This window comes from Grampus griseus (genome assembly GCF_964374135.1).
Source record: "Grampus griseus genome assembly, chromosome: 4".
Taxonomy (NCBI): domain Eukaryota; kingdom Metazoa; phylum Chordata; class Mammalia; order Artiodactyla; family Delphinidae; genus Grampus; species Grampus griseus.
In genome coordinates this window covers 124,798,105-124,809,824 of record NC_138997.1, presented here as the reverse complement: position 1 = coordinate 124,809,824, position 11,720 = coordinate 124,798,105, and the positions used below count along the sequence as shown (strand labels likewise).

At 42.5% G+C, this 11,720-nt stretch overlaps 1 protein-coding gene across 3 annotated transcripts in view; it reads left to right on the top strand.

Moving 5' to 3' along the window:
* Positions 1–710: 710 nt before the first annotated feature.
* The window catches only part of TRPC3 (transient receptor potential cation channel subfamily C member 3), a gene marked incomplete at both ends in the record, with an annotated part of 80,124 nt that continues 69,114 nt past the window's right edge, over positions 711–11,720 (top strand). For all 3 annotated transcript variants that reach the window (XM_082653906.1, XM_082653905.1, XM_082653904.1), the window contains one exon: positions 711–922. In XM_082653906.1, the coding sequence (XP_082510032.1) occupies positions 711–922 (212 nt within the window). The remainder of the gene's footprint in view (positions 923–11,720) is intronic.

The window sequence follows — 11,720 nt, the reverse complement described above, 5'->3', positions numbered from 1 at the left end:
GAAACAAATATAAAGTTGAACAGGGTAAATACAACTGCAGGAAAATCAACAAGCCAGACGACTTCCTTTTCCCTTCCTTGAGAAACTTGTATCTCTAAGTGGAGAAAGGCTCTTTTGGAAGAGAAAGGGGAAATTGGGGAGGGAAGTTTCTCTGATTCCTTACTCCCTACCTGCTGGTCTGTCTGATTTCCTCTCCAGCTCTCACTGTCTGATAAGGAATTGATTCTTCCCCTCTTCTCCCTCCCTCCTTCCCTTCCTCCCTCCCCCTCCCTCCCTTCCTCCCTTCCTCCCTCTCTCTCTCTCCTTCACCCTGAGTAACTGTACTGTCCTAGCAAGTGATGCTGTCGGAAACAGGAGACGGGCACGGAGGGGGCATCGCCGTCGCCGCCGCCGCGGGGCGGGAGAGCGTTTCCCAGTACCAGCGGCCCGCTCGGCCCCGGGCTTCCTCCTCACAGCCACGGGCGTGGCGGCTTCCCCCACGGTTTGATGGTGGGCGGCGGCGGCGGCGGCGACACGGCTTTGGTTCCCGCCTCTAACTGCTCGGTCTCGGGCCGCGCCGTTCCCTCTTCCTGCCTCCACGCCCGGGGCTGCCCGGGACTGCTGGAGCCGCGGAAGGTAGGGAAGGGGCGCCGCGGGGAGACCGCGCGGCGGCGGCGGTGGAGAAGGAGGCCGCCGGCCGGCATCCCCGCGCTCGGACCGCGGCCGGCGCGATGTCCACCAAGGTCAGCAAGTGCAAGGAGCAAGCGAGGGTGACCTTCCCCGCGCCGGAGGAGGAGGAGGAGGGCGAGGACGAAGGCGCGGAGCCGCAGCGCCGCCGACGGGGCTGGAGGGGCGTCAACGGGGGGCTCGAGCCGCGCTTGGCGCCCTTGCAGCGGGAACCGCACGACTACTGCCTGCCGCCCTTCCCGCCGGGGCCCGACATGTGAGTACCCGGCCGGCCCGCGGCCCGCGCCTCGGGAGGACCGCGCCTGGCGGGGTGCGGGAAGGCGCGCCCACAGCCGCCTCGCGATGTGCCCCGGACCCTCAGAGCCCACCCTCCACCGCAGTCCTATGCGGGGCGGCTCGGGTGTACGGTAGACCTAGGGCGGGGTCTCGCACCCTTGGTGCTGTTCTGTAGAGGACTTGGGGGTGCCGAAGGCGTGGCCGGGGTGTCCGTCCCGGCTCGAGCGCACGGAACAGCCCCGCGGACTGACACAACGGACGCCAGGCACGCTTTCCAGTAAGCAGACGCCTGCTCTCCAGCAACCGAGGACCGGCGTGCCCCTGCCTGTGGTCAGGGGACCTCGCGGAAGATAGACCCCGGGGTCCCGGAGCTTACCCCGGGAGGTCAAAGAAGGGGAAGGGTGCTTAGACACCGGCGCGAGCTCGAACCCCGGCTTCCTCCCGGCGTTCAGCGTGAAGCCACCCTGGGAGCCTCAGTCCCCTCCGACGCTCCCGGCCGTCGGGCGTGGGGAGAAGGGAGGGGGCGGTGTGCGATACAGAGTGTGGGGTGAAGGTTTGCCCTGTCACCTCTTTTCCCGACGGTCCAGTCACAGTTTGGGGGTAAACTGGAGCCGAAGCCCCAGCGGGTCTCCCGGGGAGAGAGCGGCCGCGGGGCGGCCGCCGGCACCGCTTTGAGGTACTTAGTTGTGGTTCCCAGGCGGCTCAGGGTCAGTAGCTGTTTCTTTTTTAAAGAAAGGTAGAGGCCCGCGCTTTAATGTGTGAGAAAGAACAACTTTTCTTAATTGCTGAATCTTGGAAACAGCCTTTAACCAGCCGCGAGACTCAGAGAGGATAAGGACGTTTTATAGGGAGCGTGCTGTTTCTTTTGTCACGTACCTTGGGCGTCTTTTTTAGGAGGTAGAGAACTTGGGGCCAGTCGTGACGGGCTGGACTAACCGCCTGGGCCGGGGAAGGGGTTCTCCCGGGAAGGGACGGAGGTTCCGCAGCGCCCCCTGCTGCCCGTAAGCTGCCCACAGGCGGGGTGCGAGGTTTCTGGGACGACCTCGAACCGGTCGGGTCGCGCACTGCTCGGCTGGTCAGAGCCCGCACCTGGCTCGGCCGGACTTGTCTATTAAAAACGCAAATCATTGGCTGGGAGTAGGTCGTCTAGGGAAGGTTTCTGATTTAAAACGAGCGACGCTTCCCAGTGTGGTTCACTTATTGCTGAAGTTTAGCCTGGATTGGAAATGGCCCAGGAAATGGAGGGAAAGTAGGTCCTTTCGGATTAAAGCGCGGCCAGCTCGCTTCCCCGCCTCCCTAAGGTTTTAAGACGTTGTCCATTTTTCCTTTTGCCAATTTGGTTTTTATAACCCAGCTCAACTTCTTGATTCTTTAGTTTTTTTTTTTTCCTTTTATCGTAAATCCACAATAAATGGGACACCAGAGCACTCTTATCTGAGAACGTGGGGGGGGAGCAGAGATTACACACTTTGCTTTTTGAAGCTTGAGGTCAATTACACAAAGCACTGGGACAAATTCTAATGTAGCCTCGATGTCTAACTCGTAAGAGAACATCTTTCCTATCTATCTTCTGACTTTACATAATTCAACAGGTAAATGTTGTAGTGTACTTATTTTGTAAAGTAAATACAGCTGGCTGAAAAGACCCAGTCATTTGAAGGCGATATCCATTAATAAAGGTTCCTTCTAGAGGTAGAGCAGCAAACTCTTCTTGTTTCTTTGAGGCCTGTCACTTGGTAACGGCAGAGACTAACTTGATATCTGTAGCAGAGATTAGCTCTTTATTCCACCTTTGAGTAGAATATGGCCACAGTTTAATAGCTCAAAAAGTAAGCATACAGCCCCAGAATGGAATTGGAGAAGGATACCCAGTCTACCAAAGCCCCAGGGTCATTTTCAGTAGGCAGAATAGAATAGCCGAATTTAACATCCAGCAGAATGCCGAGGGTAGAATCCCACTTTTACCAAAAGGATTCCTTAGCATAACCCTGTTGCTCATTTCACTGCTCCATGCTCCAGTATTACATCTGGGAATTTTAAACAGACTGACTTAGGAGGAAAAGTGTCATCTACTATATCACTAAGAAGACTTTTTTTTTAAATCCTTTAATAGAACTCTTTATCCAACCATTGATTCAAAACAAAACTTCTTTTTTCCCAATTGTTTGCAAATCTAGGACCAAGTAGTATGTCACTGGCAAGATTAACTCATTCTCGAAGTTTTTAGTTATTAAATATGTCTGATGAACTCCAAAAGCATTTGAAGGCAGTTCTTATGAGTTTTAATTCAAAGGCATTTCTTAAGCGTTTACATGTGCAAAGTGCAGACTAGGTACAGTAAGCCACAAAGATGAGTAGGCCAACTTTACTGCACTCAAGGAGTTTAAAATCTCATAAGGGAGAGATGGAAATGAAACTACGTATGAACAATTATGCTGTAAGTTAGAGTAAAATAAGTGCTTAAATACATACACACAGAATAGAGCTCTGATGAGTCAAGTGCAAAGAAGAAATAGACAACACAAGGTTGTGGAGAAATCAAGAAAACCTTTATGAGCCTTAAAAAGTAAATAGGATAGGAGGCAGAGACAGGATGGGCAATTAATTCAAGCCCTCCCACTTCCAAAATGCCAGGCATGTCCAGGGAATATTAATTGAGTTTTACTGAAACATAGCTTATTTGGGGCATTAATGTATAGGATCTTGTATGTCAAGGGGAGGCAATAGGGAGCCACTGATTGTTTCAAAGCGGCAACAGTTTGATAAAAGCCACTCTGAGAACAGGATGGATTGAAGTGGCAATTGGCAGAATGTGAATAAATAAATTAGGGGGCTATTGTAGCTTTCCAGGCTGAGATTAGGATCTGTAATCGTGTAGGACTGGTGGGATGGAATGGGGAGAGATAGGAAAAGAGAATACACAAAGAATCTATGGGAATTTGCAGCTAACTGTCCATCAGGGGTTTAAAGAGAAAGCAGGGTCAGAGATGACTTGGTGATTTTGATGTAGATGACTAAGATCGTGATGTCATTGTTGAAAAGAAAAGAACAAACAGAGTAGAATCTGAGTTTTCAGATAATTTTGATAGAAGTGTCAAGCAGGAAGATGCACATTTAAAGCTTGGGAGAATTTGAGCGTCTAATGGGAATTGTTATAGAGTTGTGTGAGTTCATGATATTACCCAAGGAGGGAGTGCGAAGAGAGAAACAAAGGGAGCCTGAGCTAGTTTTCTGAGGGGAACTTTTTTGTTTAGAGGGGCAGAAAGAAAGAGTAGCAAGCAGAAGACACGGAAAAAGACGAAGGAGTAGGTGGTACTAAGACAAGGCTGCCTAGAGAGAAGAGGTTCAAGAAAAGGGAAGAATTGACCCATAGTTGGCAAATATTTGGTAAATAAAGGGAAAAACTTTGTGTTTCGTCTTACTTTTAGTAAGAAGACTCAATCCTTACTCATTAACATACATGCAAGAAGTCATTAGATTTCTCAGCAGTGTTATCTTTAAGAGAGAAAGGCTTCTAGAAGAGAGGATTCTGGGGAACTCCCTGGTGGTCCAGTGGTTAGTACTCAGTGCTTTCACTGCCGTGGCCTGGCTTCAGTCTCTGGTCTGGGGAACTAAGATCCCGCAAGCCTCTCAGCCAAAAAAAAAAAATTATAATAAACGTACTTAAAAAAAAAAGAGAGAGGATTCTGTTTAGTTTTTCTTGAGGAAGTGCTGCCAAAAATTTGTCATAATTAAAGCAGTAATTTGTGTTTATATTATACCTCATGCTGTCATTTAAATGAATTAACTTCAATCACACCTCTTTAAAGCAGGTTTTCCCATTTGGCAAATGAGGAAATTGATACACAGTGAAGTTAAGTCAATTTCTAAAGATTAGTTAGTAAATCAATAATAGAGCTTCTGTATTCAATATAGTCTTATTAACTATAGTCCTCATACTCTACATTAGATCTCTAGACTTATGCATCCTACATAACTTCAACTTTGTACCCTTTGACCAACATCTCCCCAGTTTCCCCACCTCCCAGCCCCTGGTAACTACAGTTCTACTCTCTCCTTCTATGTATTTGACTTTTTTAGATTCCACTTATAAGTGAGATCATGCAGTTTTTTTCTTTCTGTGTCTGGCTTATTTCATTTAGCCTAATGTCTTCCAGGTTTGTCCATGTTGTCACAAATCTCAGGATCTCCTTTGTAGAGGCTGAATAATATTGATATTACATTGTATATATATATATATACCACAGTTTCTTTTAACATTCATGGGTCTATGACACTTAGGTTGTTTCCATATTTGGACTATTTGCTAAGAGGGTAGATTTCAGGTTTCTTCGTCACACACACACAAAATGTAACTATGTGAGGAGCTGGATATGTTAATTACCTTGCCTGCAGTAATCACTTCACTATGTACAGTTGACTCTTGAATAACCCAGAGGTTAGGGGTGCCGACTCCCCGCACAGTCTAAAATCCATGTATAACTTTTGACTCCTCCTAAAACTTAACTACTAATAGCCTACTGTTGACCAGAGCCTTGCCGATAACATAAACAGTTGATTAACGCAGATTTTGTATGTTATATGTACATATTTTATAATTGTATTCTTCAATAGAGTAAGAGCAAGAAAATGTTATTAAGAAAAGCATAAGGAAAAGAAAATACATTTACAGTATTGTACTGTATCTATTGATACCATGCTTATGTCATCTGTTTACAAAATGAATCATCTGTCAGTACCTACAACGATATTGTCTTATATGATACAAAACACTGCAGACATTATATGTATTATTGATACTAACACTAGACATCAAAAATTATGTGAAAAAGAAATTCATATTTATTTGCAGGTATAATGATTCATGCATTGATAACGAAGAAGCAGCAATATGATTGCTTTATGGTAGCCTGGTGTAATCAATATGGCTGCTTCACAGTAGCCTATAAATAACGAATGAACCGTTATAAAATTCTTGTGGCATATGGTATTATTACCATGCCATATTCATAATACAGTATTGGAAACATAATTATGTTTTTTTAAAACCACTTACCTGTGATGATAGGCTGACACACGTCTTCTCCAATTGAAAGAGAGAGAGAGAGACGCATACTATATGGTAATGTAATTCTTTGAAAGCAAAGTTACAAAGCAGTAAGAAAACTAACATTATTGCTATTATTAAATATATTTAAAATATATTATTTAATTATTTAAACATTATAATTAAATGTCACTCACCTTATGCCTATGTAATGATAGACTAGTATCTACATATATCTTAGGCATTAATGACATACCTAAATTTTTCTTAGTTTTTTCAATATTTCCGGGCTACAGAGTTTGCCTGTGGGTTTTTTCAAATTGTCACAAATCTCCAAAACTTTTTCCAATATACTTGTTAAAAAAAAATGTGTACAAATGGACTTGCACAGTTCAAACCCGTGTTGTTCAAGGGTCAACTGTATATGTATATCAAATCATCATATTATATACCATAAATATATTCAATTTTTATTTTGAAAGTTATATAAAATAAATCCACAGAGTGATGAGAAGATTTAAAAAAATAATAGAGCTTCTGATGCTCAACTTTGTATGATAGGGGATCTGAAGATGAGTACACAATGCCTCGTAACCCAAATTGTCTACTTGGATGTTAGTTTCTATGGTACTGGCCTGTGAAAATGTTCCAGTCTAGGTTTAGCTTGGCTGTGGGATTGAGAGCAGTGCTGTGCATGTTGGCTTGTGTTTCAGACTGGAAGTAGCACTTCCCTTCCACCGCTGGAGTGGAAGTCAGAGATTTGCCAAGTCACTGTTGAATCTCCAGGGATAGGAATTTGGACTTTAAGGACTGAAGTCAAACTAGCATTATTAAGGAAGAGGCAGGTTTCTCCATAGTTATAATTTTCAAGAATAGTACAGCATGGCATTAGACTTGAGACCTTTAATAATCTGAAACTTTGAATTGTATTTTTAGTTTATCCTGTAGAGTAGTAATTTCACTATGTACAATAGAGAGTTGTCATTTTTGTTGGTTTGTTGTAAATTATTTTATATAGTTTCAAAATAATGCAAGAATATAGTTTTAAAACTTAATACTAAAAAATGTGGCTTATAAGAACAACAGCAAACCCATAGCAGTTCCCTGATTTTCTCCTTTTTTCTGCTTGTCCCCTCCATTTCATTCCACTTAAAACTCCTTCAGGTATAGCTATCTTGTTATTCATGTTTTTAGATGTCATCAGTATTCTCAGGAAACAATTTTCACTCACTTATACCTTTTATTCTCCCCCATCCTCCATCACATGGTTTGGTACAATTTGTGGTTAATATCTTACTTAAAGTCTTCATTATTATGATCATGTAACTATTATTCACTGCTGAGTCAAGTAGTATAGTATGATTGCATTTCTTTTCTTTTATAATTAGCTGTTTTTCATGGAGTAAATATGTGTTCCATCTTGTTCTTGCCTCTTTAGCAACACCTTTTACAGTCTCTTACTGTGTGTGTTTTCCTGAAGACATCCCTTCCAAAACCCTCTGACTTTCTTTGTTTGTGGTTTTTAATTTTTTTTTTCTTCAGGAAGCTTTTAGAATGATCTCATCATTAGTGTTGTTCTGAAATGTCTAGATGATATGCCTTGATATGGGTCTTTTTTTTCATTCAGTGAACTGGATACTTGATAAACCCTTTCAGTATTTGGAGATTATGCCCTTTGGTTCTGGGAGGTTTTCTTGTATTATTTCTTTTATTATTTCCTACCTGTTATTTTCATATTTCTTCTTTCTTTCTGGAAATCTATTATTTGGACTTTGGATCTCCTGGGCTGATCCCCTAGTTTTTGTATCTCTTCTATCCTGTTTTCCAGTGATTGTCTTTTCTGTTCTTTCTGAGATATTTCCTTGGCTATATTTCCCAACTCTTTCACTGAATTTTTTTCCATTTTATCTATTATATTTTTAATCTCTAAGAGCTCTTTTTGTCTTATGAGTATTCCTTTGTTATAGCATTCTTTCTTATTTCAGAGATACAGTATCTTTTTTTTTTTTTTAATGTCACAAGGGAGTAGGGGTTGGGAGATAATAAACCTGGCTGCTAGTATTCTGGAACTGGCCAGGGTTCCCCCCATTCTTAGTTCCTACCCTCCCCTGGGCCTGGTATCCCCGCATTTAGAGAATCTCTGTTTCTATTTCTCCAGAGATTTCGTATCCTATATTTCTTATAGGGATGTGGGAGGGTTGTCACTTGATCATATCAGCTGGAGGTTAGCAATCTAGGGGGAGGGTTACTACACACCACTTACACAAAATTTCAGCGGATTCCTCCATTTTAGGCTCCTGCCTTGTCTCTGCTTTCTGAGATTTCTTTTGCCCTTAGTTTCCAAGTCTTTTCCGGTATTGGGTGGATCAGCTTATTTTTTGTTACAGGCACTCTGGTTAGACCTTCCTTCCTTCTGTTAAATCACTCACCATTCTTCCAACTTATCTCCTTTTCATATATTGTGGAGCGCAGTTACAAATACTTCTGGTTTCATGGAAGATGAAATTTGTGTTCTTTGTTTTCTGTGTTGTTTAGGGGGTAATTTTTGAGAGGTGAAGGGGTGAGAAAGGCCTTTATTCCATCATCTTGAAACCAAACATGCTTACAATTGTGTTTTAGATATTCATTTAAGCCCAGATGAAGACAGTATTATTAACAGAACCAAGGTTGCAGAAGGAAGACTATTCTTAATTATGACTGATCTTATTAGGCAAATGAAGTAGATAGTAATCTGTACAGTGTGATTTGAGGATCATCTGAAGTCCCCCAACTAAAATCATCTTAGAATCACACTTCCTAAATTTAACTGATGTAGAATATGATGGAGAATAGAATGTTTGAGTCGAAAAGGATTTCATCTAGTCCAGTTGAGAAACTGAAGCTGAAGGTTGACATTGAATTCACAGCAGCCCCAGGCCTTGTGAAATCTCCAGTTTCCTTTGACTGTAATGTTTACACTGTGGCCGAGTTTGGGTTAAGCATTTCTCTCTTCCTCAAAGAGATTTTAGATGCACTTACTCCTAGGAGGAGCAACGCAGGAAACTAATAATTAGTATTAACTCATTTATGAGATTCAATTAATTCATCATTTCAATTTGACTACTGATGGCAGATCAACTTGAGAAAGTTTTAAACTAAGTAGGAGGATTAAGAATTGGGTGGGGTTGGGAGGGGGGCTTCCCTGGTGGCGCAGTGGTTAAGAGTCCGCCTGCCGATGCAAGGGACACGGGTTCGTGCCCCGGTCCGGGAAGATCCCACATGCCGCGGAGCGGCTGGGCCCGTGAGCCATGGCCGCTGAGCCTACGCGTCCGGAACCTGTGCTCCGCAACGGGAGAGGCCACAGCAGTGAGAGGCCCACGTACCGAAAAAAAAAAAAAAAAAAAAAAAAAGAATTGGGCGGGGGTGGGTGGGTGGAGATAAGAATATCTCAAGGAACAATTGACCCCTGCCAAATATCATTTATGGTTTTCTCTTAATATCAAAGAGGTAAATGGATCCTGGACAACATCTGAAGAGTAGGTTAGAACTTTAGGAATTTTTCATTACTGTGCTAGGATAGCAAACGTCTGTCTGTTCATGTTTTCTCCTTATAAAACTTCACAGGAAATGTAATGGGAGGAAGACAACTGTTTTTGCAGAGCTCTCTGCTCTCCATAGGAAGGAATACTTTCAACTTCCTGGCTCAGGATTGATATAGCCCCCTTCAGGCAATCAACACTACGTAGTTATCAGTCTGACAGGGGAGCCAAAAGAGTGGCCTGTTCAGGGTGTACACAGAGGAATCTGGCCCCAGATAGAAGGTCTGGAGTTGGGCGCTATGGGTGCCAAATTCACACTTGTGCATAAGGGGCTCAGCAGTGACTTTATGAGAATAATTAGGATTGTTATAGCATTTTGTCTTTAATTTAGTATCTAGGTCAGGGGTATTTGTCTACACTTATCTAGTCAGAAAATTTCCCCTATTCAAAAGAAAACGCCCCTCTTTTTTTTGCACTATTCAAATAATAGGTGACTATATGAATTTGGCCCTAGACCTTTTTTTAAAAAATGAGATTTAAATGTCCACAAGTGCATGACGTGTTAAGGAAAGAGCATGACATTACTAAATATTTTACACCAGTTTTGCATTTCTAAATACATTTTGTCAAATAGGACTGATGCATATGGGTTCTCTGTTGAAAAATAGGTTGCAGGGTGATGAGATGGGAACAAGAATCTAAAAACCTCAGGCTTTTGACTTCAGATATGGATGACAATGATAGAAAACCAGATCCTTTTGCTTTTAATAACATTAGAAGTTAATATATATCTAATTGATAGTGACTAATATGTTTAAATAGCCGAATAGGAACTTCTCTTGGGTCAGTAGAGGTTTTTGATTTTATTATTGAGTTCATTTTATCTCAAGTTCTTGATCAATTATAGACTGAATTTGTACTTCATTTCTAATTTCATTGTCACTAATCTTCCTGAAATAATAAAAATTAGTTTTAGAAAGTACTGAGTTTAATAAATGAGTTTGTTTTTGAAGACAAGCTTAATTATTAACTCTAAAAGCTTATAAATTCTAAGACGTATCCTCCATTTGCCCTCAGATTATCCTGACAAAATGTAACTTTATGTAAGATCAAAATCACAAGCTGTAAGATTCGTCAGTTATTTTGTGGTGTAACTAAGAATTGAATGTGATTAAGCAGAAATCTGTTTTGAAAGAAGAATGATTGTTTATATTACTTTAATTCCTGATAATTAACTTATATTAATGTATTCATGACATTCTTTTTTATAGAAGAATTACTCCAAATTCCCCTCCACCACTACTTCCACACATTATTTTATGTGACCAAGGGTATGCTTGAATCTGAAGGGGAAAAGTGTCTGTTCCCTAGGTCTTCAGTCTTAACGCTTTAAGCACACACACATCTGTGCCTCCAAGAGATAGATATTGATCAGCCACGTACTAACAGCCAGGCATATAGAGATATAGACAGACAGTCTCTGCTCTTAAGTATGTTACAGTATTATTGAGGAGACTGGCATGAAAGCAGTTACTCACAAAACCATAATAAGTCAGCTCAATGGAGTTACACACAAAATGCAGTTCCTGGAAACAGAAACATCTAAGTTCTAGAAGGCATTTACCTAAACGCTTTTCTGGGCACGTACGTTTAAGAAGCATCACCAAGAACTCATGCAGGCAGTGGTTAGGGGTCCTCACCTCTGCTCCCAGTGGACTTTTAGAGGGAACAACGCACTCTTAAAAGCTTTTTTGCTTTTCTGGTCTTAGCTGCTAAAGGGTCTCCAGAACTTTCCTGAGAGGGATGACGGGGAAAGCGATGAAGAGCAGAGACAGGAGCTTCCCTCCAACAACGGCTTCTTGTCTCCGACTGAGTCATTAGGGCATATATCAAAATTAGCAGATGTCTAATAGATTTACGAGAATGATGCATGGAGAATTCTGAATGTAACCCTGGCCAACAGAAACTCTCAGGAAATTAATCACTGTGGAGATCCAAATCCCTCCCCAGACTTAGAAGTTCTGGAATCTCTACATTCTAACCGTTTTCTGGGGTGGGACTCTTTAGGCATGAAAGTGACGCGTTCCAGTTTCTGAAGCGGAGTGCCTTGTCTTGCTGCTGTGGCCGCGGTCGTGACAGCGTGTTGTCGGACTGTGCGTGGTGATGGTAGAGGCAGGCTCAGCAGCAGGTGGTGTGGAAAGCGGCGCTACCCA